The 26,977-nt window shown below is 37.9% G+C and overlaps 1 protein-coding gene and 1 long non-coding RNA gene across 7 annotated transcripts in view; one reads left to right on the top strand and one right to left on the bottom strand.

The window, feature by feature from the left end:
* Nucleotides 1-26,977, bottom strand: part of LOC131488074 (phospholipid-transporting ATPase IB-like) — a 212,987-nt gene that overhangs the window by 90,499 nt on the left and 95,511 nt on the right. For all 6 annotated transcript variants that reach the window (XM_058689430.1, XM_058689457.1, XM_058689465.1 and 3 more), the window contains 4 exons: nt 25,138-25,202; nt 15,818-15,990; nt 6,808-6,991; nt 1,684-1,794 (listed from right to left, as the gene is read on the bottom strand). In XM_058689430.1, coding sequence (XP_058545413.1) covers nt 1,684-1,794; nt 6,808-6,991; nt 15,818-15,990; nt 25,138-25,202 — 533 coding nt within the window. The remainder of the gene's footprint in view (nt 1-1,683; nt 1,795-6,807; nt 6,992-15,817; nt 15,991-25,137; nt 25,203-26,977) is intronic.
* LOC131488093 (uncharacterized) lies at nt 7,522-15,248 on the top strand. The gene is made up of 4 exons (XR_009250075.1): nt 7,522-7,885; nt 8,249-8,356; nt 10,481-10,614; nt 14,063-15,248. It is a non-coding gene; the product is annotated as an uncharacterized LOC131488093 (long non-coding RNA).

Raw genomic sequence — 26,977 nt, 5'->3', positions numbered from 1 at the left:
AAACAACATGATACAGACTAGAAGAAAATATTTGCAAACTACATATCTGCCAAAGGACTAATGTCTAACATATGTGAAGAACTCTCAAAAATTAACAGTAAAAAATCAATTTAGTTTTTAGACAATTTAGACAAAAGATGGGAAGACACATTTCAGAAGATGTATAGATAGCAAATAAGTATATGAGAAGATATTTAATATCATTAGCCACTGCAGAAATGCAATTTAAAACCACAATGAGGGGGCTGCGTGGGTGGCTCAGTTGGTTGAGTGTCCAACTCTTGGTATCAGCTCAGGTCATGATCCCAGAGTCATGGGATCAAGTCCCAGGGTTGAACCTGCTTAAGATTCTTTCTCTCTCTCCCTCTGCCCCTCTCCCCTACTTACACTCTTTCTCTAACATAAAATAATTAATTAATTAAATGAAACCACAATGAGATACCCTAACCATCTATCAGAATGGCTAAAATACTAAATAGTGATAATATCAAATGCTGGGAAAGATCCAGAGAAACAAAATAACAGATACTTTGCTGCTAGGAATTGAAAATGGTAAAGTCACTTTGGAAAATAGTTGGGAGTTTCTTTAAAAAAAAACAAAAAACTAAATATACACCTACCATATGATCCAGCAATTGTACTCTTGGACATTTGTCCTAAATAAGTGAAAACTTATGTTTGCCCAAAATCTTTATACAAATGCTCTTCAATAAGTGGGTGATAAATATTATGGTCTGGAACAAATGATTGATACAGGGAACAACATGGATCAATCTGAAGGGAATTATACTGACTAAAAAAAAAAATCCAATCTCAAAAGGTTATATACTACACAATTCTACTTTTATAACATGCTTTCTTTTTAAGCTTATTTATTTATTTTGAGAGAGAAAGCATGTGGAGGGGGAGAAAGAAATTCAAGCAGGCTCTGCACTGTCAGTGCAGGGTCCAACATTGGGCTTAATCTTGCAAACTGTGAGATCATGACCTGAGCCGAAATCAAGATCTTGTCTGATGCTTAACCAACTGAGCCACCCAGGCACCCCTACTTTTAGAACATTCTTGAAAGAACAAGAAGGATAGGGATAGGGAACAGATTAGTCACTGTCAGAAGCTACGGGCTACGGCTGGATGTGTATATAAAGGGGTAGCATGAGTGAGATCCTTGTGATGGAATAGGTCTGTATCATTGGGGCCGAGGTGGGGTGGTCTGTCTCGATTTCTGTGATGGTTATATCAATATACACATGGATAAAAGTACATGGAATCACACAAGTGTGGGTAAAGCTTGTGAAGTATGAATCTCAGTCAGTTATATCCTGGTTTTGATAATGTCCTAGAGTTATTCAAGGTGTTATCTTTGGGGAAAATTGGGTGACTGTTTCATGGGACCTTCTAGAAAATATTTTTGGAACTTCCTGTGAATCCATAATTATTTCAAAGTAAAATACTAAACAATATTTTTCCATAGCCAAATTTAAGGCTTATACAAATGCTTAAGTCAGTATGGTGGTTAGAAGACTCAAATTTACCAAATAACTTTGAGCAAAAACCTAAAGCAGAATTGTGTAATGGTAATTTAAATGATACAAATATGGGGAAAAAAACAAAACACTAAACTACCATACATGATGTCAAAGAAAGACCTAACTTTTTCATGAAAGAAAGCATATCTTTTCTTACCTCAATAACATATAACACGACATTTTTGTAGAAACAATATAATATGCATTTTGTCACTCGAAAATAATTCCAAGCTCCATGAACCAACAGAAGCTTCTCCAAGTAGCTAAACTAAAGGAAGGAAACAACAGTCAGGGCAAGTTCAAATGAAACAGCAAAGTATTTGTTAGACCCACTGTTGTAGAATACATACAAAAGACTGGAGACAGATGGGGCAGAAATAGGAAAATGTCCATTTACAGTTCTTGGGCTAACATTCATTCTTGGAAAAGTATAAAATGGCACACACCACGGCATAACATCTTCTCTACAGTCAAAGCTGCTCTTGGGTCAAAGCAAGATGGAGGAAAACAATGTGGCTTAAAGTATTATCATTGCTGTGAAATAGCCTGTTAATGGGGGCCTGAGCATGAATCAGTTCAGTCTCCTGCATTAGTGACTTATTAGTATATATTTTTGAGAGAGAGAAGGAGACAGACAATCCAAAGCAGGCTTGGCACTATAGGCGCAAAGCCCAACGTGGGGCTCAAACCCACAAACCGTGAGATGACGTCAGGTGCTCAACTGACTGAGCCACCCAGGCACCCCTACCAATAATTACATTAAATGTAAACAGTCGAAACACTTGGAAAAAGACATAAGGTGACAAAATGGATAAAATAAATAAGACCTATCTATATGCCGCCTACAAGAGACTCACTTCAGACCTAAAGACACATACAGGCTGAAAGTGAATAGATGGAAGAAAAATATGCCATGCAAATGGAAGTCAAAAAAATAAAAAGTGGGGGGGGGAGGGGATACAATACTTCTATCAGACAAAATAGACTTGAAATCAAATACTGGAGCAAGAGACAGAGTGGGCACTATATAATAATAAAGGGATCAATACAACTAGAGGATATAATTGTTGTAATGATCTATGCACCCAACATAAGAGCACCTAAATAAAGCAAATATTAATAGACACAAAGGGAAACCTTCACAGCAATAAAATAATAGTAGGGGACTCTAATTCCCCACTCACATCAGTGAACAGATCACCCAGGCAGAAAATCAACACATTAGAATGCCAGATGGACTTAAATATATACAGAAAATACCATCCAAAAACAACACAGTAACAATACACATTCATTTTAAGTGCACATGGAACATTCTCCAGGACACATCATGTGTTAGGCCACAAACCAAGTCAAAATAAATTTAAGAAGATTAAAATCATACCAAGCATTTTTCTGACTACAACTGATATGAAGAAGCTAGACATGAATTACAAGGGAAAAACAAAAAACTAGAAAAAGCACAAACACATGGAGCCTAAACAACATGGTACCAAACAGCCAGTAGACTAATGAAGAAATCAAACAGGAGGGGCGCCTGGATGGCGCAGTCGGTTAAGCGTCCGACTTCAGCCAGGTCACTATCTCACGGTCCGTGAGTTCGAGCCCCGCGTCAGGCTCTGGGGCTCTGATGGCTCGGAGCCTGGAGCCTGTTTCCGATTCTGTGTCTCCCTCTCTCTCTGCCCCTCCCCCGTTCATGCTCTGTCTCTCTCTGTCCCAAAAAAATAAATAAAAAACGTTGAAAAAAAAAAAATTTAAAAAAAAAAAAAAAAAAAAAGAAATCAAACAGGAAAATATAAATACATGGAGAGGAATGAAAATGAAAACACAATGGCCTCAAATCCTTGAAACTCAGTAAAAGCAGTTATAAGAGGAAAATGTGTAGCAATATAGGCCTACCTCAAGAAACAAAACCTAACCTTACAACTAAAAGGAAAAACAAACAAAATCCAAGTGATAATGAAAACAGTATGGTACTGGCACAAAAACAGACACAGGTCAGTGGAGCAGAATAGACAGCTGAGAAATATCCCCATGCTTACATGGTGAACTAATCTACAGCAAAGGAGGCAAGAATATGCAGTGGGGAAAAAAAAGTCTCTTCAAAAAAAATGTGTTGGAAAAACTGGACAGCTACATGCAAAAGAATGAAACTGGACCACTTTCTTACATGATGTGGAAAAATAAACTCAAAATAAAATGACCTAAATGTGAGGCCTGAAACTCAGGGCACTAGTGATGAGCACTGCGTGTTGTATTTGATAAATCACTAAATTCTACACCTTGACTAATATAACACTATGTGTTAACTAACTGGAATTTAAATTTAAAAACTTGAAAAAAGGAAAAAAAGAAAAGAAAGGCAGTAATCTCCTGAACATTGACCTTAGCAACACTTTTCTAGACATATCTCCCCAGGCAAGGAAAACAAAAGCAAAAATAAACCATTGGGACTGTATCAAAACAAAAATCTTTTACACAGCAAAGGAAACCATCAACAAAATGAAAAGGCCTACTGAGTGGGAGAAGACATTTGAAAATGGTGTCTTTGAAAAGAAGTTAATATTCAAAATATGTAATGAAGTTACTCAACACCAAAAAGCTGCAAAACATCCAATTAAAAATGGGCAAAAGTGGGTGGGGGATGGGTTAAATAGGTGATGGGATTCAGGAGGGCACTTGTTATGATGTACACTGGGTACTGAATGGAAGTGTTGGATCACTATATTTACACCTGAAACTAATATTACACTGTATGTTAACTAACTGGAATTTAAGTACTTTTTTTAAAAATGAGAGGACAATAGCCACTTTTGCAAAGAAGATATATGATGGCAGGCAAACACATGAAAAGATTCTCAACATCACTAATCATCAGAGTAGTGGAAATCTGAACCGCAATGAGATATCACCTTACACCTGTCAGAATAGCTAGAATCAAAAAGACAAGAAATCCCGAGTGTTGGTGAGAATGTGGAGAATGGGGAACCAACCCTCTAGCACTGCTGGTGGGAATGCAAACTGGTGCAGTCACTGTGGAAGACGGTATGGAGGCTCCTCAAAATATTAAAAATAGAAATACCATATAATCCAGTAATTTCACTACTGTGTATTTACCCAAAGAAAAGAAAACCATTAATTTGAAGATATACGCACCTCTATGTTTACTGAAGCGTTACTGACAATAGCCAAGATAGGGAACCAACCTCAGTGTCCATCAATAGATGAATGGATAAGGAAGATGTGGGGGGTGTGTGTGTGTGTGTGTGTAATGGGAATATCAGACATAAGAAAGAATAAACTCTTGCCATTTGTGACAATATGAATGGACTTGGCGGGTGTTGTGTGAAGTGAAATAAGTCCAACAGAAAAAGGTAAATACCATAAGATTTCACTTACAATGTGGAATCTAAAAAGAACAAGCCAAAAAAGGAGAAATATTTCCCTGGATCCCCAGGATACCTGATACTGGCCAGCCTGGTGTGTGCACAGTGTGTAACAGTTCAAGGCTTATGTCACATATAACTGCTGAGATCATCGGAAGCATGTATCCTGACGGCATTTAGAACAGTTTAGGACAGGATCAGGAGAGTTTGGTGTGGTCATTTCCCTGTTTACAGACACAGGAGCTTTGATCATAGTTGACTGGCACTTCTCGTAACCCAGATACTCTAGCACGTAGGAGCCTCAGTTTTCCCTGTTGTAAAACTAGAACACTTAATCAGAATGGATCTGATTCAAACACTGGGGTAATACACTCCTCATCTATGCTGTAGAATCCTAGGAATCCGTTTTGTTGCCACCCCAGTTTCAGGCACCTGCTTACCTGTGGACAGGGTACTAAATCATCTAGCCTCTCAAAGACAGCCACCACAAGAATAGCCCCAGCAGGGATGTTCTACTCAAAGTATGGGATTATTCCTAGGGAGCTGTTCAAGAATTACATGTGGCTCCCGAATTCACCAAGAGTGAATGAAAAGTCTTATTGTTAGTTGCTCAACTGTGGTGAAAATATTGTATCCATTAAAAGCTGATCTTACATTGATTAAAATATTCTTCAAAAGTCAAAATATTAATATGTAGAAGCAGGAAGTGTTCTTATTAAACAGCTTGGATATTACAAATATGTAGGGGCTGTACATCACAGGCCACACACTCTTCTTAAATGCATTCCAGTAAATGGTACCACTACTGTGGAAGGCAGTTTGGCAGTTTCTTACAAAACTAAACATACTTTTATACTTTTACTGCATGATCTAGCAGTGGCACTCCTTGGTATAAATCCAAAGGAGTTGAAAATTTATGTCCACATACAGAAACCTGCACATGGATATTTGTAGCAGCTTCATTAATAACTGCCCAAAGTTGGAAATAACCAAGATGTTTTTCAGTAGGTGAATGGATAAACAAAGTATTGTACATCCAGAAAGTAGAATATTATTCATCACTAAATAGAAATGAGCTATCAAGTCATAAAAGACATGAAGGGTACTTAAATGGATATTACTAAGTGAAAGAAGCCAATTGGATGGAGAAGGCTACATGCTGTATGAATATGACATTCTGGAAAAGGCAAAACTATGGAGATAGTAAATAGATCAGTGGTTGCCAAAGTGAGTTAGTGTAGAGGGAACGATGAATAGGCAGAGTGCAGAGGACTCTTAAGGAAGTGAAATTACTCTGTATGGTACTGTGATGATAGATACTTGTCATTATACCTTTCTCCAAACCTACAGAATGTACGACACCAAGAGTGAACCCTAATGTAAGCTGTGGACTTTGCACGATGACGGGTCAATGTAGGTTCATAAGTAATAGCAAATGTCCCATTCTGGCAGAGGACGTTGATGGCGGGGGGAAGGCTGGTGGGGGTAGGAGCAGGGGATATATGGGAACTCTATATTTTCTGCTCAATTTTGCTGTGAAGCTACACTAAAATATACAGTCTATTTTTTTTTCATATCTGCCAAGGGGCGGTGCCTACTTTTAAAAAGCAGAAATTGGGAGATTATAAGTCTTCAAGAAATATTCATCAAGAGATGCCACAAAGTAAAGCACACATTACAGATTGAAGAGACTGGGGATTTATAGATTATATCAGCAGAGCTACAGACGCTCAGTGGTATCAGTTGGACCAAATCCATAACTGCTCAAGAAAAACCTTTTTGCTGCAAACTGTATAAGGACGAAACTTAACCCCAAATGTTCTGGTAGTTGCATATGAAGAGCAGCTTAAAGAGTAGGATAGACCTCATGCACTCGACGTGCCCACACCACTGACCTGTGCAATGGCAAAATCTGAGTTGTTGGTGGCCTGCATGCCCTCGTTCCCACTGATTCCCACACCCACGTGGGCCATCTGGATCATCCCAACGTCATTGGCACCATCCCCGATGGCAAGAGTGATGGCCCCTACATGCTTCTTAACCACGTCGACTATTTCTGCCTTCTGGAGGGGAGACAACCTGAAAAAGAAGACAGAAATCACCACTTTTTAGTGTTTTATGTTGGTTTGTTTTACTTCACCTTGTCGTAAAAGACTTTAACATGGAGTCAACGGTAATCTGCACCTAACCACCTTTAAATGACAGCTACTGATAAATTTTCCAATACATTGATCAAGCTTTTAACAGATATAAAAACGTTCCACCCACCAATCTAAAATAAATGAATAAACAGACAAAAAGCAGAATCAGACCTATAAATACAGAACAACCTGATGGCTGGTGGAGGCTGTGGGGTGAAGGGATGGGCAATGTGGGTGAAAGGGGGTGGAAGGTGCACACTTTCAGCTGGAACAGAAGTCACGAGAATACAAGGCACAGCATAGGGAATAGAGCCAGTGATACTGTACTAATGTTGTGTGATGACAGATGGTAGCTCACTTGTGCTGAGCGCGCGTAACAGACAGGCCTCCGGTCAATCTCCAGTCACGTGGTACACCTGAAACTAACGTATCCTTGTGTAGCAGCTACCCTCAAAAATTTGTAAAGTTCCCTCCCCCGCCCACCCAAAGTAAGAAGTAAAGCAAAGAAAGCACACAGTAACTTCTTCAACATCCCCAAAGAAGTACACAGTGGCAGTTGTCTCGTTTACATGGAGACAAACTCTTCAATTTGCCATTCTCCCCACCGCTCCCTGTTTCTAACACCGGCCTGCTATCTTAATTCACATCATCTCGCTACATGAGAGCAAGAAGCGAAGATCTGTTTCTAAACCTGTATAAAGGCATTTCCCCCAAAGGATAAGTATGTGGAGTAGCCTAGGAAAATCAAACTACCCTCAAGTGAACTTTACAAGGAGACAGAGAAACATGAAGATCTCAGTCAGGAGTCTGTGGTGACAATAACAATCCAAAGGTAAGTGATTGAAAATAACAGATGTTTGCTTCTTTCCCGTGGATGTGTCCGGTGCAGATGAGGATACTGTTGATCCTTTCTTTTAACCCAGACAAGCTACGAAAGCAAATTTCGTATTCCTCAAATATTTCAGACTAGCAGACCCTGTCTACACAAAATACTTAACAGACATTCCAAGGAAAGCAGAAGCAAATTTTTTTCTCTCTTATTTATCACTTACGTATTCATTCACTAAATAAATTGGCTACATACCTCCATCCAAAATGATCAGGGACAAAGGTTTTATTTTCGAGTGAGTGTTCATCCCCTTCCCACAAAACAGCTCCTAAAAACTAATTTAAATCTCAACCTTTCAAATTTCAGGTGAGATTATTAAAAACTGAGGAGATAAAGTTCCCTTGACTAGAACACACTCCAAATTTTAAGACAGAAGCACAGACGGAAAACCTTTGGTTTCATAATGAGGAAAATGTGAGTTAACATTAATACACTGTAGATACAGTGTGAAAAGTTGCCGAAGTAGAGGATGTTCCGGAAACCATTTGTAAGTTTAGTTTCCATCTAGAGACACTGTTTTTTTTTTGTTTTTTTTTTTTACTGGAATAACTACAATGATAATAGCTTCACCATTTTGTCTGGCAAGTACTTTTATATTTAAACTATGATATTTGTGAAGAAAAAAAAGAAAACGTACCTCATATTAATACCAAATTTGACTCTTCATACTGTCAAATCTTAATTCTATCGTTTGAGCCAGTGAAGCTCTCCAAATATGAAAAGAGAACTACAGGGACCCAACTAAGCCTTCTCCCCTTGCTAAACATCCTTGAATCCTTCAGTCCTTTTGTGAGGTGGTTCTGGGCCTTTTGCCAAAGCTCCACATCAATTCTGATCAGTTGTTGGCAAGATGTAGAGAAAGGGGAACACTCATACACTGTTGGTGGGAATGCAAACTGGTACAGCTACTCTGGAAGACAGTATGGAGGTTCCTTAGAAAGTTACACATAGAACTACCCTACAACCTAGCAATTGCACTATTAGGTATTTACCGAAAGGATACAAAAATATTGAGTTGAAGGGGCACGTGCACCATGATTTATAGCAGCATTATCAACAACAGCCAAATTATGAAAAGAGCCCAAATGTCCATAGAGGTGGCACATAATATATATATATATATATATATATATATATATATATATATATATATATAGACAAACACACATACACACACATATATACACACACATATGTGCTATGGAATATTTCTCAGCCATCAAAAAGAATAAAATCTCACCATTTGCAATAATGTGGACAGAGCTAGAGTATATTACACTAAGCGAAATAAGTCAGAGAAAGACAACATATTATTTCACTCATATGTGGAATTTAAGAAACAAAACAGATGAACATAAGGAAAGGGAGAAAAAACAGAGGGAAGCAAACCATAAGAGACTCTTAACTATACAGAACAAACTAAAGGTTGCTGGAAGGGAGGTGGGTGGGGGATGGGCTAAATGGGTGATGGGTATTAGGAGGGCACTTGTTGTGATGAGCACAGGCTGTTATATGTAAGTGATGAATCACTAAATTCTGCTCCCAAAACCAGTATTAGACTATATGTTAACTAACTAGAATTTAAATTAAAACTACAAAAAAAAAAAAAAAAAAAAAAGAAAAGAATAGAACTGGATTACCACTATTCTGATTTTGGATCTCCCTCCCCTACATGAAAATAAATCCTGAAATAATAATAGTCTTTTAATACCTATCTGTTAAATGAGCTTAAATTAATAAAACACTTTAGGTCATGTTTCCGGGTATGAGTATTAAGCCAAATTACCCTAATCTTGAAATTTTAGGGTTATACCCAATTGATGATCTTTACATTCATGTCTGGCAAAGTTTATCTTGTCATTTTATTGGCTGAAAAAACATATATACCCCACAGCCATCTATTCACAAAAACTGAAGGGTGAAAAGTCTACTCAGGATAGGAAAAAAAGTCAATATGCTGTTTCAGGACACAAAAATAATAAGAAAACACAGCCCTAAAACACAGTTTGAGAAATTCAAAACAGACATTAACCAGCTAATTTCTGTTCTTTTCATCTGAATGAAAGATGAAAGTATAAAAACCTTCCAAAACATAGTATTTCACGTGTCAACACTCATTGTGATTTTTAATCTATAACATGGAACCAAATAACAAATTCAACAACAATGTAGAAAGAGCACATAATAGATTCCAACCTATAAAACAAACACTCTAGTCACATTTGACTTGATTTAAAAATTGTAGTATTTTTATCTTCTGTTTTCATGGAATTACAAAGATAACTAAACCAACTGACTGGAATAATGTCATGGTTTTTCCATGGCACACACTACTGACTTCTTTATCAATACAATCAGTGTTAGAAATGAAAAATAAAATGGTTTCCATTCAAAATTTGTACAATAGGTTCAACATATTCTATGGCATAGATACTTTCTTGTATATAAAAACAAGTTTTCTTGCTATATTTGTGCTTGGAATTCTCTGCGTAAGCTACTTACAGGTAATCTCATATGCATTAATTATTATTTATTCAGCAAATACTGATGTCCCTACATATGAGCCAGGCACAGTTCTTGATACAGAAAATAGTGCGGAGAATAAAATACATAAGCATTCCTGCCTTCATGAAGTTTACGTTCCAGTGGAGAGGAGACAGACAATAAACCAAGTAAGTAAAACATAAATTATGGCATATGGTGATAAGAACTTTCTTTTAAGTTTCTTTTTCAGTCAGTGCAGAGCCCGATGCAAGGTTTGATCCCATGAACCATGAGATCATAATCTGAACTGAAATCAAGAGCTGGACACCCAACTGACTGAGCCACCCAGGTGCCCCGATAAACTGAATTTTCTAGATTAATTAGATTTTTCTCTCCTAATTATGTTTACCTGAGTGCCACTGATTAAGCAATTGTAACAAATACCATATGACACCCTCCAAGTATCTAAGCTTTTTTATTTCAAAATGACGTCAGTAAGCAAATTATTGGTCAAAACTTTAAGAAAACTTTCTATACCTGTTAATGGCATATAAGGATATTAGACAGTTTCCTTCAGAAAGTAAACAAGTATAAAACTGGAAAATGTGATTAAGAACAAACATTTCAGCCCATCAGAAAATGCCCAAAGGTGGAAAAGAACTCGAGACATGTTTATTCATGAAAATCAGAGAAGTGCAGCAAGTTTGTGACCTTCGTCCTTGGAGGTGTTCCTGTTCCCCTGACCTGGGAGTGAGGGAAAATCTGCAGATTTACTACCCAAGACACGGCGGACGTGGTTTGGAGCAGATGATGAACACCCACATCTTTACCACTTGGGGTGGCTCTCTCAGTTCAGGGAGGGCAGGAAACCAGCTAGAAATGTAACAGGGAGATTGTGCAACAAAAGAATCACGGGAGGGCTGAGGTCAGCAACTTGCCCGTATTCCGAACTGACCACTAAAGTAAGGATAGGCAGGAAAGAGCCCAGAGAGGCTTTCATGTTGTTGTGCCTCTGAAAGCATTCCTCCAACCAGCATATGGCCCTAGCATCAAGGGTAGGAGCGTCAGACTATGACTTGTCTAGGCACAAAATTGTCCAAATAATTGCGTGATGACTAAACTCTGCAGGCACAGGAGAAACTCCTGGGAAGGCAGGCTTAAGAAAAAAAAAAAAGGCTGAGGAAAGATACCAGTAACTGCAAATGAACAGGGAAACATACTTCACAGTCTGAGTCCAGGCAAGTTACGAAAACACTGGGCCAACAAAATGCAGAAGAATAAATTAGAATCCAGATAAACTACACTGTATTTTTCCACAATAGCCACTTATACTCTAAATAAAACAAAATCACTAGATGTGCCAAGAAACTTAAGGGTATTTGTTTTCATTCCCAGTGAACAAAAGCAGCCTGACTGAGAATAGACCTGATATGAGTTAGCAAAGACTTCAAAGCAGCATTATAAATACGCTCACAGAATTAAAATATGTTCAAAGAAAGAAAATTATGATAACTATGAGTCAACAAACAGGATATCCCAACAGAAGAATGGAAACTATTAAAAAAAAAATTAGAAACTCTGGGATGAAGTGAACAATACACTTTGTAACTTAAGATCAGATCTGAGTGGAAGAAATTAGTGAATCTGAAGTTACATCAATAGAAAATACGCAATCCAAAAAGAAAGGAGTTGAAATTGAAAATGCAGTGGCAGTGCCACGGGTCTGTAATCAACATCAAGCATTCAATCATACATGTGATTGGAGTCCCGAAGCAAAGGAAACAAAAGTAGCAAAAACAAAAACAAAAAACAAACAAAAAAACCCCTGAGAAAATAATGGTTGAAAACTTTCCAATCTGGTAACAACAAAACAAAACATTAATTTAGGGATCCATTGAATCCGAAGTAGAATAAATACAATAAGAACCACATTTAGAGCCAACATAGCTAAATGAATGAAACCCAGTAACAAAGAGAAAATCTAGAAAGTAGGAAAACGACACATCACATACAGGGTAACAACAGCGTGAATTTCTCACCAGAAACAAGGGAGCCAGAAGACAAGAGAGTGACAAAATACCAAAGAAAAAAAATCAACCGAGTATTTTCTTTGATAATAGCTTTAAGTTAGAAATCAATAACAGGGAATATACCCAAATGTGTGAGAATTCGATACTTTTAAATAGCCCATGAGTCAAAAAGGAAATCAAGAGAAATTAGAAAATACCGTACTTTGAACTGAATAATGAAAACACAACATATCAGAATTTGTGAAATGTAATTAAATCAGTGCTTAAAGATTTATATCTTGAAATGCTTATAGTAGAAAAAAATTTTAAATCAGTGATAAAAGTTTTTACCTTAAGGGAATGAGAAAAAAATGAGTTCAATCCACAGTAAGGTGAAAGCAGAAAATAATCCAGATGAGTATATATATTGTCTATCAGAATATTATATCATTATATATTATAATACACATATATCACATCATATTAATGTTATATATACATAACATTACATACACATTATAAATATATATCAGAATATAAATAAAAAACTGGACAGACCATGGAGTTGGCCTTTTGAAAATATCAGCAAAACTGGTAAAGCCCTAACTAGACTGATCAAGGAAAAAAAGAGTAAATTATCCATATGAGGAAGGGAAGGAACACCACCACACGTCACACAAAAGTAACAAATAAATAAAGGAATATTGTGAAAAACTTCATGCCAACAAGTTTGACAGCTAGAACAAATGGACAAATCCCTTGAAAGACACAAATCACAAACTTGAAGAAGTAGTAGAAAATATTTGCTTACTAAATTGAATTACTCATCAGAGCCTTCCTACAAAGTCCAGGCCCAGGTGGCATCATCAACAGTGAAGTCTGTCAAACATTTTAGGAAGAAATCATACCAAACACTACAGAAAGTATAGAAAACAGGACAAAGAAACACCTCCCAAATCAGTTTATCAGGTTAGAATGATCTGATAACAAAGCCACTCAAAAACTTGAGATAAAACCACAGACAGATGTCTTTCACGAGTACAGACTAGAAATTCTTCATGACATTTTAGTAGAATATACAGAAAAACTCAGTCATAAAAGTTTGCAGCCATGAAGAAAGTGAGAGACAGACTCTCCTCTCCTCCACCACCACTCCCTCTGCAAAGTACAGTTTCAGCCAGGTCCATACCAAATTGTTTCCATCATTCAGGATGTACCTCGGTCAACAGACTTCAGTTTTGTATTCATTTATGTTTACTGTTCCTCCAATGGGGACCCTTAAAGGGATGATGGGATTAAGGGGAAAAACTAAGACACTGGACCACATAAACCTGGATAATTGAGAGTTGGTGTCGCGGTGGGCTGACAAGTGACCCCTGCAGGAGCTGGACAGGGAGGAGAGTGAGGTCAAGTTGGACCTTCCCCTGCTCCTCCCTGCCACATCCGCTCCAGGTGGCTGTGTCTGTCTACTACCGCTCACTGCTCCTCTAGAGGCAACCGGCTCCGAAGGACTCTTTCCGTCCAGGCACAGTGACTACTCCCCTCCTCCAATCCCTTTGGACCTAGGGGTAGAACAGCTCTTCCCACTGTTACCAGCATGTGTACTATCCCTTTGTTTTCATCTCAGGCTGCCGGCAGCAAGCATCTTTCAGAGCCAAGCACGATGTCCCATTTGCTGAGGTTTATGGGAGAAAGCAGATGTGAAACTTCCCCCGGATGCAGTCCTATGAAGATGCGAGGTCTCTCAACCCCTAACTTGCTGCCAAAAGGGGATCTAGCCTGGGGATAAAGCCTGCACCAGACGGATCAAAAGGGAGACAACATTGGAACCCTACAACAAACCACGAGTAAAGCCAGATTTAGGACCAACCACCACTAGGTCACTGCAAGCCAACTGCTGGAATGTCCATCCTTTGTGGCAAAATTAGCCCATGTTTTCTCTCCTCTTCAATGATGTCCTTTCATTGCTTCCTCCAGCATGAGTAGGAGGTTCAGGTGGAGAGACCGCGAACACTCCTTAAAATACTGTTAGAATGCAAAATGAAAATGGTTCCATAAAGTCTAAATAGTAAAAAGAAAAATAATTCTGGCGAACTGTTGATAAATTTGCTTGCTTCCCTTGAAGTTGGCTTTGCCAACAGAATTTTCAACTATGTGAGCTAATAAATTCCCTTTTAGCCCAAAGGCGAATTTGACTTAGCTTTCTGTCATTTCGGTTCTAACTAATGGAAGGCTATGTCACAAAGAATCCTGAAGGCTAAACTACAGTCGTGACAAGTGAGAGTACAATAAAGAACAGAACGTGCCGAATTCTTGTAGCTGATGCTGAATGAGTGTGAACAAAGAAGGACACCAGGGGGAGACATTTGAAGCATATAGGGAACCTGACGACTGAGAAACCCGTCTAAATCAATACTTAGAAGTCCAAGGCATCAAAACGTCTTCATAATTGGCCCAGTTAATATTTTTATTCAGGAGAAAGGAACAATTACTCTGTACTTAGTTTATTTTCTTAGCTCCATCCATCTTTGTTGTACATGATTTCCCTTTTTAAATTGATGTTTAGACTTCCAGTAACACCGATAACTTCACTTCTCTCTAGGTGTCAGAATTTTTTCAGATATGCCCCTCACTATAAATAGAGGACCTTTGGGGCACCTGGGAGGCTTAACAGGTTAAACGTTCGACACCAGCTCAGGTCATGATCTTAAGGTTGGTGAGTTCAAGCCCCATGTCGGGCTCTGTGCCGACAGCTGGGAGCCTGGAGCCTGCTTCGGATTCTGTGTCTCCCTCCCTCTCTGCCTCTCTCCCACTCATACTCTGTCTTCTTGTCCGTCTCTCTCTCAAAAATAAATAAAGCAGCATAAAAAAATAGGGGTGCCTGGGTGGCTCAGTCAATTAAGCATCTGCCTTTGTTTGGTTCATGTCATGATCTCCCGGTTTGTGAGTTTGAGCCCCATGTCAGGCTCTGTGCTGACAGCTCAGAGCCTGGAGCCTGCTTTGGATTCTGTGTCTCCTTCTCTCTCTGTCCTTCCCCTGCTCATGCTCTCTCTCTCTCTAATAAGCATTAAATTTTTTTAATAGAAATTATTTATTTATTTATTAAATTAATTAAATAGAGGACCTTTGTTCTTACTGGAGACACCTTTCATCTGGTCAATACATCAATAATTTATCATTGAAAAATTATAATCTGTTTTCTACTACATCTTAAGCTTGACGATTAGAATTAAACTCAGATATCTCTCTCCAATTTGAACATATATTTCATCAATAAGGAACTTTTCCTCTACAAAAACTCCTATTTCCATGTCTACATTTTCTTTACATGTTTATGTTAAATATAGCAGGGAAGGGAGAAGAACAGTGAATATATCCTTACCTACAACATAATACCGCTCTACATGAGAGGGCCAAATTGATAAAGCTCCTCTTAACTTCAGGATGGAAGGCATACTTCAGTGTTTCACCATCAATGATGAGGGCCAGGTCATTTTCTTCACCTAACAGGATTCCAAGATCTTGACAGTTCTGATTAACTGCTTGTTGTGTTGCCTAAAACAGAGTGGGGCGGGGGGGGGGGGGCGGGGAACCATTTATTTTTCTCATTTTATATATACATATATAAATATAAATAAAAGACTTTCTGAATCAGTATGGTAGGCAGAGGCATACTTTTTACCTCATTCTTCCCTTCAAGTATCTCACTGAAATGAAAAAGTAAATAACATGAAAAGAAGAGTGACATCATAGATGACCAGCGAAATGCCAAGAGAAACCACAGTGAGATACTACTTTATACCTATTAGCACAACTAGAATCAAAAAGCCAGACAGTAAATGTTGATCAGGATTTAGAGAAACCCAAAACTCTCAAACACTGCTGGCTGGAATGTAAAATGATATAGCCACTTTGGAAAATAGTCTGACAGGTCCTACAGATGGGTAAGCGTGAGTTCACCAGATGACCCAGCAACACCGCTCGTAGGCTTCTACACCCAAGACAAGTGAAAACCTGCGTCCACACAAAACTTGTACGTGAATGTTTATAGCAGCACCATTCACAATTGCCTAGAAGTGAAAACAACCTGATGAATGGATAAACAAAATATTGTATGAATATCCATACAACGGAATATTCTTTAGCCATCAAAAAGTTATGAGGTATTAATGCATTCTACAACATGGACGAACCTTAAAAATACAGTAACTGAAAGAAGCCAGTCACAAAAGACTATGTTATTATGATTCAATTCACATGAAAGTCAAGAATAAGCAAACCCATAGAGTTTGAAGCATATAGGGACCCTGATCTATCAAAGTAGATTAGTGGTTGTTTAGGGTGGGGGAAGGAAGATGAGAGAAATGGTAACTAAAGAGTAGGGAGATTCTTTTAGAGGTGATCAAAGTATTCTAAAAGTTGACTGTGGTGACGGTTGCATGTATGTGTGAAAATATTAAAACAGACTGAATTGTACACATTAAACATAATTTTTGTGTGTGATGTGGATCATATCTCAATAAAGCTGCTTTTCAAAAGGTATAGAAGAGTGAATTCATATCAGCTGGAAAATACAAATGGGTGCTAGCATACCAGAAAGTTCAGAGATTTTTTGAGAAAAATGTCAAAGGTGGGAACAAAATAATGGGAGTGAACTCTACACAACTGAGTCTCCGGTTTCTAAGGGGGGAGTATAGAAGTTTTAGAGACTCATTGTTCAATTTAAGATATGTGGGAGTCACCTCCCTTAGCTTATTTTCCTCAGATCATCCTTCCTTTCTTTCATAATTCACATAAACTGTTGAAAGCTCAAAATTTTAGAGAAATGACTCCCCATGCCAGTAGCAGAGTAGAAAATTCAGATAGTGGAGTATTTTAAGGAAAATACATAACAAAACTATAAGTCATGCAGATTAATGCTAAAGAAAATTCCTTCATCAAATACAAGTGAAATAAAAATAGTATCAGTTACCACTTTCTGTTGCAAGATTAGTGAACTAATAAGCATGCCAAAAGATTTCTTGACTGTTGCCAACTCTTTCATTTCTTCGACTATGTGAAATGAGTGCCATAAAATACTAAATCCTATTTAAAAGCTTATTATTTAACTATTTTGCTTAACTACACTTTTCAGTTCTATTCAGTCATCTGTAGAAATCAGTTTTTTTTTTAATGATCTGTACTTTTCTTAAACATGTTAATGAATGAAATTTTAACAAGATGTGGCACCTGGGGAAAAATTTTAAAACATAACAGGTATCAAGCTCCAAAAGCTTTAATGAAACAATCCTCCTTCCTATTTTCCTCAGAAGGCCTTCATTACTCATTACTCAAATGAAATTACTGTGTTTCCTGAAATCAAAGGTAATTTAATAATCCTTGAATTACCAAGGCCTTTATATAAACCTGCAGGTCTAAAAACAGATGAAATTCAGACACTTAAAATTTGATTTCGTACTGTGTAAGAGCTATAATATATACTATACGTGTATCATATTCAACATTTCCACCTCTGCTTTTTCCACATAGTGGACTACATATCCCATCAGTGATCTCAAATGACTGCAGTTATTTTGCTGACCCCAAAATAATCTGGCAAAATTGAAGTTTTCCTATACGCTAATAACTCTTCTCAAACTTCATTTCATCACTGAACACAAAACTTGGTGCTTTTCTGATTAATAAATTGCTTTCAATTTTACAGTTACTTGGAACATGTAAATGCTTGGAGCTAAAGCTTAACAGTCTTAACATCTTATTTTTTTTCTTCCACTCCTAAATTATTTGTTTTTCTTTACCAGTCCTCCTGCTGCCAATGTTAACAGGAGTGAAGATAATTCCTCCAACATGGTTCACTCTAGAACATGACTACCTGAGCAATTTGCCAACGTTAATTATGTAAAATTCTGCACAGCACAACCTGCAGCACATTACACGGGAAAATTGCATTATCTGCTTCATTATGTAAAGCAAGTGTATCAGTAATGATTATTTAGGAATAATGAGTTCTGGTTTTTTATAATATTAAATATTTTATTTTTTGATGTCTTGAAATGAGTAGTGAGCTTGCTTGCTAAATGGAAAGTGACACTCCTTCCCAATTTTTGTTATAATTGGAGGCTCCATTTTTATTTTGCAACATTATTTTCAATAAATGTGTGAATATGAAGCATTGAGATTGCTTTAAAATCTCTACTAACATGGTAAATTTTTTTTGTAATGTAATTTATTACAAATTGGTTTCCATACAACACCCAGCTCTCATCCCAACAGGTGCCCTCCTCAATGCCCATCACCCACTTTCCCACTTTCCCCTCTCCCCCACCCCCGCATCCACCCTCAGTTTGTTCTCTGTATTCAAGAGTCTCTTGTGGTTGGCCTCCCTTCCTCTCTGTTTGTAACTTTTTTTCCCCCTTCCCCTCCCCCATGGTCTTCTGTTAAGTTTCTCAAGATCCACATGAGTGAAAACATATGGTATCTGTCTTTCTCTGACTGACTTATTTCACTTGGCATAATACCCTCCAGTTCCATCCACGTTGCTGCAAATGGCCAGATTTCATTCTTTCTTATGGCCAAGTAGTATTCCATTGTATGTGTAAACCACATCTTCTTTATCCATTCAGGAATAATGAGTTTTGAAAATGACATAACTCTAAAGTTTACAAGAACTTAAAACATAAGAGAAAATCTTAAAGAAAGTACCAAGATCACCATGGAAATCACAATATGGAAGTGAAATAGAGCTTTCACTCACAAGACTAGCTTCTGGAAAATTCTAATTATGCAACCAAGACCCACAAGGTCACAAACTTTGTAAACACAAATTTGAACACATGTCTCAGCTGCCTTTGCTGTATATAATTTGGAGAAATAAAAAGTATAACTCAGCCTTCATCTAATATTTAACAGTAGAAGAGTTAACAAAACATAACATTTTATTCTGTATTTATTATACTCTTAAGAGACTTATTAAAGACTAGGGGTGCCTGGGTGGCTCAGTCAGTTGAGCATCTGACTTTGGCTCAGGTCATCATCTCGTGGTCCGTGAGTTCGAGCCCCGCATCAGGCTCTGTGCTAACTGATCTGAGCCTGGAGCCTGCTTCCGATTCTGTGTCTCCCTCTCTCTCTGCCCCTCCCCTGCTCACGCTCTGTCTATCTCTCAAAAATAAATAAAACATTAAAAAATTTTTTTTAATTTAATAAAATAGTACAAAGGCTATACACAACCCTCAAAGTATATGCAAACTAAATTGAGAAATAAAGGAAAATATTAGAAAAGATACCACCATTATTATGTGCCATGAAGAGTTAACCATAATGAGAAAGCTGAAGTGATATATCAGATAACATAGCCTTAAAGAGAAAATATTACCAAAAGTAGAGACATTTCATAATGATTAAAAAGTTAATTTTTCAGAAAGAAATAACAATTATATTTCCTAACAATAGAGCCTCAAAATATATGAAGCAAAAATAGGTAGAATAAAAGGGAGAAATATAAAATTCAAAATTACAGTAGGATTTTAATAATTCTTTCAGAAATTGATAGATTGGCTAGAAAGACAACGAGGACAGTTTATTACAACAGTGACTCAGTCACCGTGACTCAACTGATATTTGCACATAGCATTTTACCGAAACCATATACTCGAACATAAAACAAGTCTGAATGGGTTCAAAATGATTAAGACCAATTAAAACATATGTCCTTTGTCCAGAATTAAATTGAATTAAAAACAAGTAACAATAAGACATCTAGAAATATGCCAAATATATGTAAATTTAACACACTTCTAAATAAGCCATGGGTCAAAGAAGAAATTAGTGAAAATTGGATATTTTAAAATAACCTTATTGAAAATATAACACTAATATTTATGGAATACAGCTAAAGCAATGCATAGAAGAAAAATTATGGTTTTAGTGCTTAAGTTAGAAAATATGTTGAAAAATAATCACCTGAATTTTCGCCTCGTGGTAGGCAGGATTTTAAGATTCCCACCCACCAATGTGCATGCTCCATACAATCCCTTCCCATTGACCTCATCTGGTAGGCTCTTTCAAAAGAGGTATTAAAGGTCAGAGACAAAAGGACAGAGATATTCCAAGCTGCAGCACATGTTCTTTTGTTGGCCTGGAAGTAAACTGCCATGTTGCAGAGAGAGCCACAAGGCAGGGACCTACGAGTGACCTCTAGTTCCCGAGAGCAGTCCCTGGCTGGCAGCTAGCAAGAAGACAGGACCTCATACAGACACAAGGAAGTCGATTCTGCCAACCAACTAAGGGAGCTTCAAAGTGGCTTTTTCCCCAGTTGAGACTCCAGATGGGGACACAGCCAGCTGACATCCTGATTTCAGCCCAGTAAGACACTGAGCCGAACCAAAACATGTCAAATTCCTAACCCGTGAAATCCGTAAGACAAAAAAATTTATGTTGCTTTAAGCTGCTAAGTTGGTGGTCATTTGCTATGCAGCAATTGGAAAGTAACACACTGTTCTTAAATATAGTGTATTAATAGAAAATTTGAGATACAGTTAAGGCCAACAGATCAGGAGACAATTGCCGTTCAAAAGACAATTTGTGATACTCACAGATCCCAAGATACGGAAGCAAATAACACAGTGGAGATGGAGGGGGGGGGGGGGGCGGTGGACACATGGGACAGCACTGAGTTCAGTCAGAAGGCAAAGGGAACAGAAGGAAAGTGTGGGCAAGAACCTTTATTGTGCTTTCCACAGAAAGGAACAGGTGAGACAGGGTAAGCAGATGTAGGATTTTGCGAGTTTGAGTAATCTCAGTAGGCTCTGGGGCTTAGGGCAAGTGGATAGTGGCCCAGAATGTGAGAGCCCGATAAAGTAGGTGGTAGGGGTATGGGCTCTGGGTTGGTTGGTTTGCATAAGAAAGGCACATTCACTGGGCATGCTGTTTACTAGCTCTGGGAGTTGCTTAACCCTGGAGGGGAGGGACCTTCCCAGTACCTCCCCAGCAAAGCCCCCAGTAATAGCAAACATCAGAATAAAGATCATGAAAGCCAGGGTTAATATATATACACCTCAAAAAGACTGAAGAACAAATTAAACACGAAGCAGTAGATGGAAATAAGTAATAAAGACAGGAGTAACAATGACATTGAAAACAGACAAAATATGGAGCAAATAACAAAGTCAAAAATCTGGTTCTTTGAAAAGATCAACAAAATGGGTAAACCCATTGCTATAATGATCCAGAAAAAGAGAGAATATAAATTATCACTATCAAGAATTCAGAATTGGGGCGCCTGGGTGGCTCAGTTAAGCACCTGACTCTTGATTTTGGTTATGATCTCACAGTTCAAAAGATCGAGCCCCGCATCAGGCTTTACACCAACAGTGCAGAGCCTGCTTGGGATTCTCTCTCCCCCTTTTTCTTTCTCTCTTCTCTCTTTCTCTCTCTGCCCCTCACCTGCTCATGCTCTCTCTTCCTCTCTCTCCCTTTCTCTCTCTCTCAAATTAAAGTTTAAAAAATTAAACTTTTGGTATTTTAGGAGCAAATAATTGGAAAATTAAGCTGCACATACAATTCCAGTTCCAATATAGCCACATACATAAAGTACCTAGTGACAAATTTAACAAAATATAGTCAAGATTTTTAGTTTAGTGGTACTTGTCTATTTTTGCTTTTATTGCCTGTGCTTTTGTTATCATATCCAAGAAATCAGTGCCAAGTTCAATGTCAAGCAGGTTCCCCCCTATGATTTCTTCTAGGATTTTACAGTTTTGGGTCTCTGTTTAAGTATTTAATCCACTTTGACTTGACTTTTGTTTATGCTGTAATGTAAGAGTCTGCTATGGTCTGAATGTTTGTGTCCCCCAAAATTCATATGTTCAAATCCTAATGCCCAGTGATATTAGGAGGTGGAGCCTTTGAGAAGTAATTATGTCATGAAGATTAATGCTCTTATGGAAGAGACTCCAGAAATCCCTAGACCCTTTTGCCACCTGTGGACACAGCTTAGAAGGCACCAGCTATGACCCAGGAAGACAACCAGCACCAGAACATGACCATGATGGTGCCTTGGTTGTGGATTTCCCAGTCTCCAAAACTGTGAGAAATAAATTTATGTTGTTTATAGGCTAGCCAGTCTGTGGTATTTTGTGATAGCAGCCAGAATGGACTAAGACAGGATCTGATTTTTTTCTTTTGAATGTGGATATCCAGCTTTTCCAAGACCATTTTTTGAAGGGACTATCCTCTCCCCAGTGTGCATTCTTGGCATCCCTGTAATCCATATGCATGGGTTATTTCTGGACCCTATTCTTTCCCATTGGTCTCTGTCTTTATGTCAGTACCGTACTGTTTTAATAATTGTAACTTTGTAATATATTTTGAAATCAGGAAGTATGAGGCTTCTGGCTTTGTTCTTCATTCTTAGGATTGCTTTGGCTATTTGGGGTGTTTTGTGATCCTTATGAATTACAGGCTGTTTTTGCTATGTCTGTGGAAAAAAAAATTGGAACTTCTTGTGTGTGCAGCTGCAGCAAACATTAAGTATGGCCAGATTAGCATAAAACTTTACATTAAAGGCCTTTAGCTCAATTTCTATTACCAGATTCATCATGTCCAGCTTTCAACAAAAAATTACAAGACATGCTAAAAGGCAAGAAAAAGCACCATATCTGAAGAGCTAAAGCAAGCATCAGAACCAGATTCAAAGATAACACAGATTTTGGAAGTATCAGTGAATTTAAAATAAACTATGATCGAGGCTCCTGGGTGGTTCAATCGGTTAAGTGTCTGACTCTTGATTTTGGCTCAGGTCATGATCTCACCGTTCGTGATAGCACAGGGCCTGCTTGGGATCCTCTCTCTCATGATCTCTTTGCCCCACCCTCACTCACAGTCTTTCTAATTACATAAATGAACATCTTTTAAAAATAAGATAAACTATGATTAACATGTTAGGGACTGTAATGGAAAAATAGACAATATATGGGGAAGATAAGCAGAGTGATGGAAACACTTAAAGAATAAAAATGAAATGCTAGAAATAAAAAACACTGTAACAGAAGATTGCCCTTATTGAGCCCAACAATAGACTGGACACAGTCTACAAATTGAATTATGTAATATATAATTAATTAATTAATTAATATAATTAAGCTTGAATTATGTCAACAGAAATTTCCCAAACTGAAATACAAAGAGTAAAAAGAATTAGAAAAAAAATCCCAAATGAAATATTCAAGAACTGTGGGACAATTTAAAAGATCTAACAACATACAGTCAACTGGAATTCCAGAAGGAGAAGAGTAAGAGAACAAAACAAAGAGAATTTTAAGTACTAATGACTAAAAACGTTCTCAAACTAATGGCAAACACATAACCATAAACCCAGGAAGCTTAGAAAACACCAAGCATGATAAATACAAAAAAAAAAAAAAAAAAAAATCTATACCTAGGCATATCACACTCAAACCACAAAATCAAAGGCAAAGAAGAAATGTTGAAAGAAGCCAGAAGGGAAGAATAAAGTAAGAAATAGCAGGCTTCTCATCAGAAACTACACAGTTGAGAAGGAAGTACTGAAAGAACAAGAAATACCAACCTAGAATTCTATATCCAGTGTAACTGTCCTTCAAATGTGAAAGAGAAATAAAGACTTTCTCACACAAAACCAGGAAATTCATCACCAGCTGATCTGCCCAGTAGAAATATTTTTAAAGTTTTTCATGGAGAATAATAATATGTGTCAGAAACTCAGAACTACATTTAAAAAAAAGGATGAAATGGAATAGATGAAATCTATTTAAAATTTAAAGTGAGTATGAAAATTATACAGTAAAAAAAATTAACAGAAAATATATGGCTGTAGCCATTTAATTTTTAAGGGCAAGGATGTTCAGTATTGGATTCCAAAATCCTTTCATTCTTGCAATGTAAATGCCAGGTATCTACTTAAACTTCTGGTAAAGACTGCTATATGCACATATTTTTCTTTCTTTTTTTTCTTTTCCATTTTTAAAATCAAGTATCTGAGTGCTGGGTTTGGTATGATGCTGGGAACAGGGTGATGAAGGACTAGCCTAAGAATGAGGCAAGAAGTGGGAACCAGAGGGGTGCCTGTGTGGCTCAGTCGGTTGAGCGTCCAACTTCGGCTCAGGTCATGGTCTCATGGTTTGTGAGTTTGAGCCCCTCGTTGGGCTCTGTGCTGACAGCTTGGAGCTTGGAGCCTCCTTCAGATTCTGTGTCTCATTCTCTCTCTGCCCCTCCCTTTGTGCTCTGTCTCTCCCCGTCTCTCAAAAATAAAAAAATGTAAAGAAAAATCTTTAAATTTTTTTTTTTTCAAAGTTTTTTATTTATTTTTGGGACAGAGAGAGACAGAGCATGAACGGGGGAGGGGCAGAGAGAGAGGGAGACACAGAATCGGAAACAGGCTCCAGGCTCCGAGCCATCAGCCCAGAGCCTGACGCGGGGCTCGAACTCACGGACCGCGAGATCGTGACCTGGCTGAAGTCGGACGCTTAACCGACTGCGCCACCCAGGCGCCCCAAGAAAAATCTTTAAAAGAAAAAAAAAGAAAGAAAGAAGTCGGAACCAGAGGTAATGTTCCAGTGGACTTGAGTGGGAGTTCAAGACAACTTATATAGATTTTAAGGTGTTGGGGAACACTCAAGTAACAAATTGGGTATACTCGTATTAAATAGAATTTTTAAAATCACTTACCTTGAGTGAGTTTGAATTCAATCGAATACAAGGCATTTTAGTTGATAACAGTTTACAGGAATATGCTACAAAGTGAGAAAGAAAGAGGTCACATATTGCCTTCCACGAGTTCATGTTTTTAATGAAAAATCTATTTATATTCTCTATTCACCATACTGTCTTACAACTAGTTCAAAGTCTAGAGGCTTATCACAAACACTGAGCAAGGGATTGTGGAGGGAAAAAATTGAAACATCGCTTCATTTTTATCTTAATCAGCAATTTAAGTAGAAATGGTTGGGAAACAGCATATAACTAATGGCTAAATCTGTACCTTTAAATGCCTGTGAATTTTTATTTTTATTATCTCTCTGTGACATGAGATTCAGTTCATACTGTGTATCAATTCCACGTCCTGAGGAATCCAGGTTCTGTTGTATCAAGCCACTATGTCAACATATTGTTCCTACTGTACTAATAAAATCCTAGGTGTGGCTAAAAGAAATAAACCCACCCAATGCTCAAAGCATTCAACGTGATGATCAAAGTATACACCTCGGGGGCCACCTGGGTGTCTCAGTTGGTTAAACATCCGAATTCCGCTCAGGTCATGATCTCACAGTTCTCATGGTTCAAGCCCTGCATCGGGCTGTGTGCTGGCAGCTTAAAGCCTGGCAGCTTTAAAGCTTAAACCCCTCCACTGCTCCATGTTTTCTCTCTGTCTCTGTCTCTGTCTCAAAAATAAACATTGAAAACGTTTAAAGATAAATTTATACAGTATCACTTTTTAAAATTTTTTAAAGTTTATTTTTGAGAGAAAGAGAGCATTAAGTGGGGGAGGGGCAGAGAGAGAGACAGAGAGAGAGAGAGAATCCCAAGCAGGTTCCACACTGCCAGTGCAGGGCCTGACGTGAGGCTCGGGCCCATGAACCGTGAGATCATGACCTGAGTCAAAATCAAGAATCAGATGCCTAACTGACTGAACCACCCAGGCCCCCCAGGAGATAATCATTCTTAAATGATCTTCCTCATCAGTTATTGGTTCATCTGATGCTTCCTGTGTAAATCGTGGTTTTTTTCCCTAAAGAATGCAGTGATCTTTAATTTCTATTTTGAAGCCTGTGGATATTCGCTTTGCATTGCTACAGCAGTTTTCAAAACCAGAGTTTCTAAACACTTCTAAGAATTCTAAAGATTCCCTGATACATTTTTTAAATGTTCACTTATATTTCAGAGAAAAATAGGGGGAGCAGGAAAGGGGCAGAGAGAGAGGGCCGATGATCCGAAGCAGGCTCTGCACTGACAGCAGAGAGCCCAATGTGGGGCTTGATCCCAGGAACCATGAGATCATGACCTGAGCTGAAGTCAGACACTTAAATGACTGATTTAAGGTGCCCCAAGATTTCCTGATAAATTTTACTGCAATGTTCATGTTTCCACTTTGACTTTGTCATAAGTTACTGACAAAGTTAACTGCCTAATGCTGTCAGTTTCTGTACCAGAATGCAGGTTGGAGAATTAATATTTGTGCCAGACACAGACAAGCCAGCCTCCACCTGTGGGTTCCAGTGCTGCCCCCAAGAAGAAACTTCTGTCCTGAAGCTGTTGCTGCTGCTGGCTCTATATAAACAAAGGCTAAAAAGTCTCCATATAGAGAGGTTCCTCAAAAAGTTAAAAATAGAACTACCCTACAACCCAACAATGACACTACTAGATATTTACACAAAGGATACAAAAATACCAATTCAAAGAGACACATGCACCCCAATGTTTACAGCAGCATTATCAACAATAGCCAAATGGAAAAAGCCCAAAAGTCCATCAAATGGATGGATGAACAGATAAAGAAGAGGTGATATAT

Source organism: Neofelis nebulosa, chromosome 1, assembly GCF_028018385.1.
Source record: "Neofelis nebulosa isolate mNeoNeb1 chromosome 1, mNeoNeb1.pri, whole genome shotgun sequence".
NCBI lineage: Eukaryota > Metazoa > Chordata > Mammalia > Carnivora > Felidae > Neofelis > Neofelis nebulosa.
This window is presented reverse-complemented; position numbering and strand designations above follow the sequence as displayed.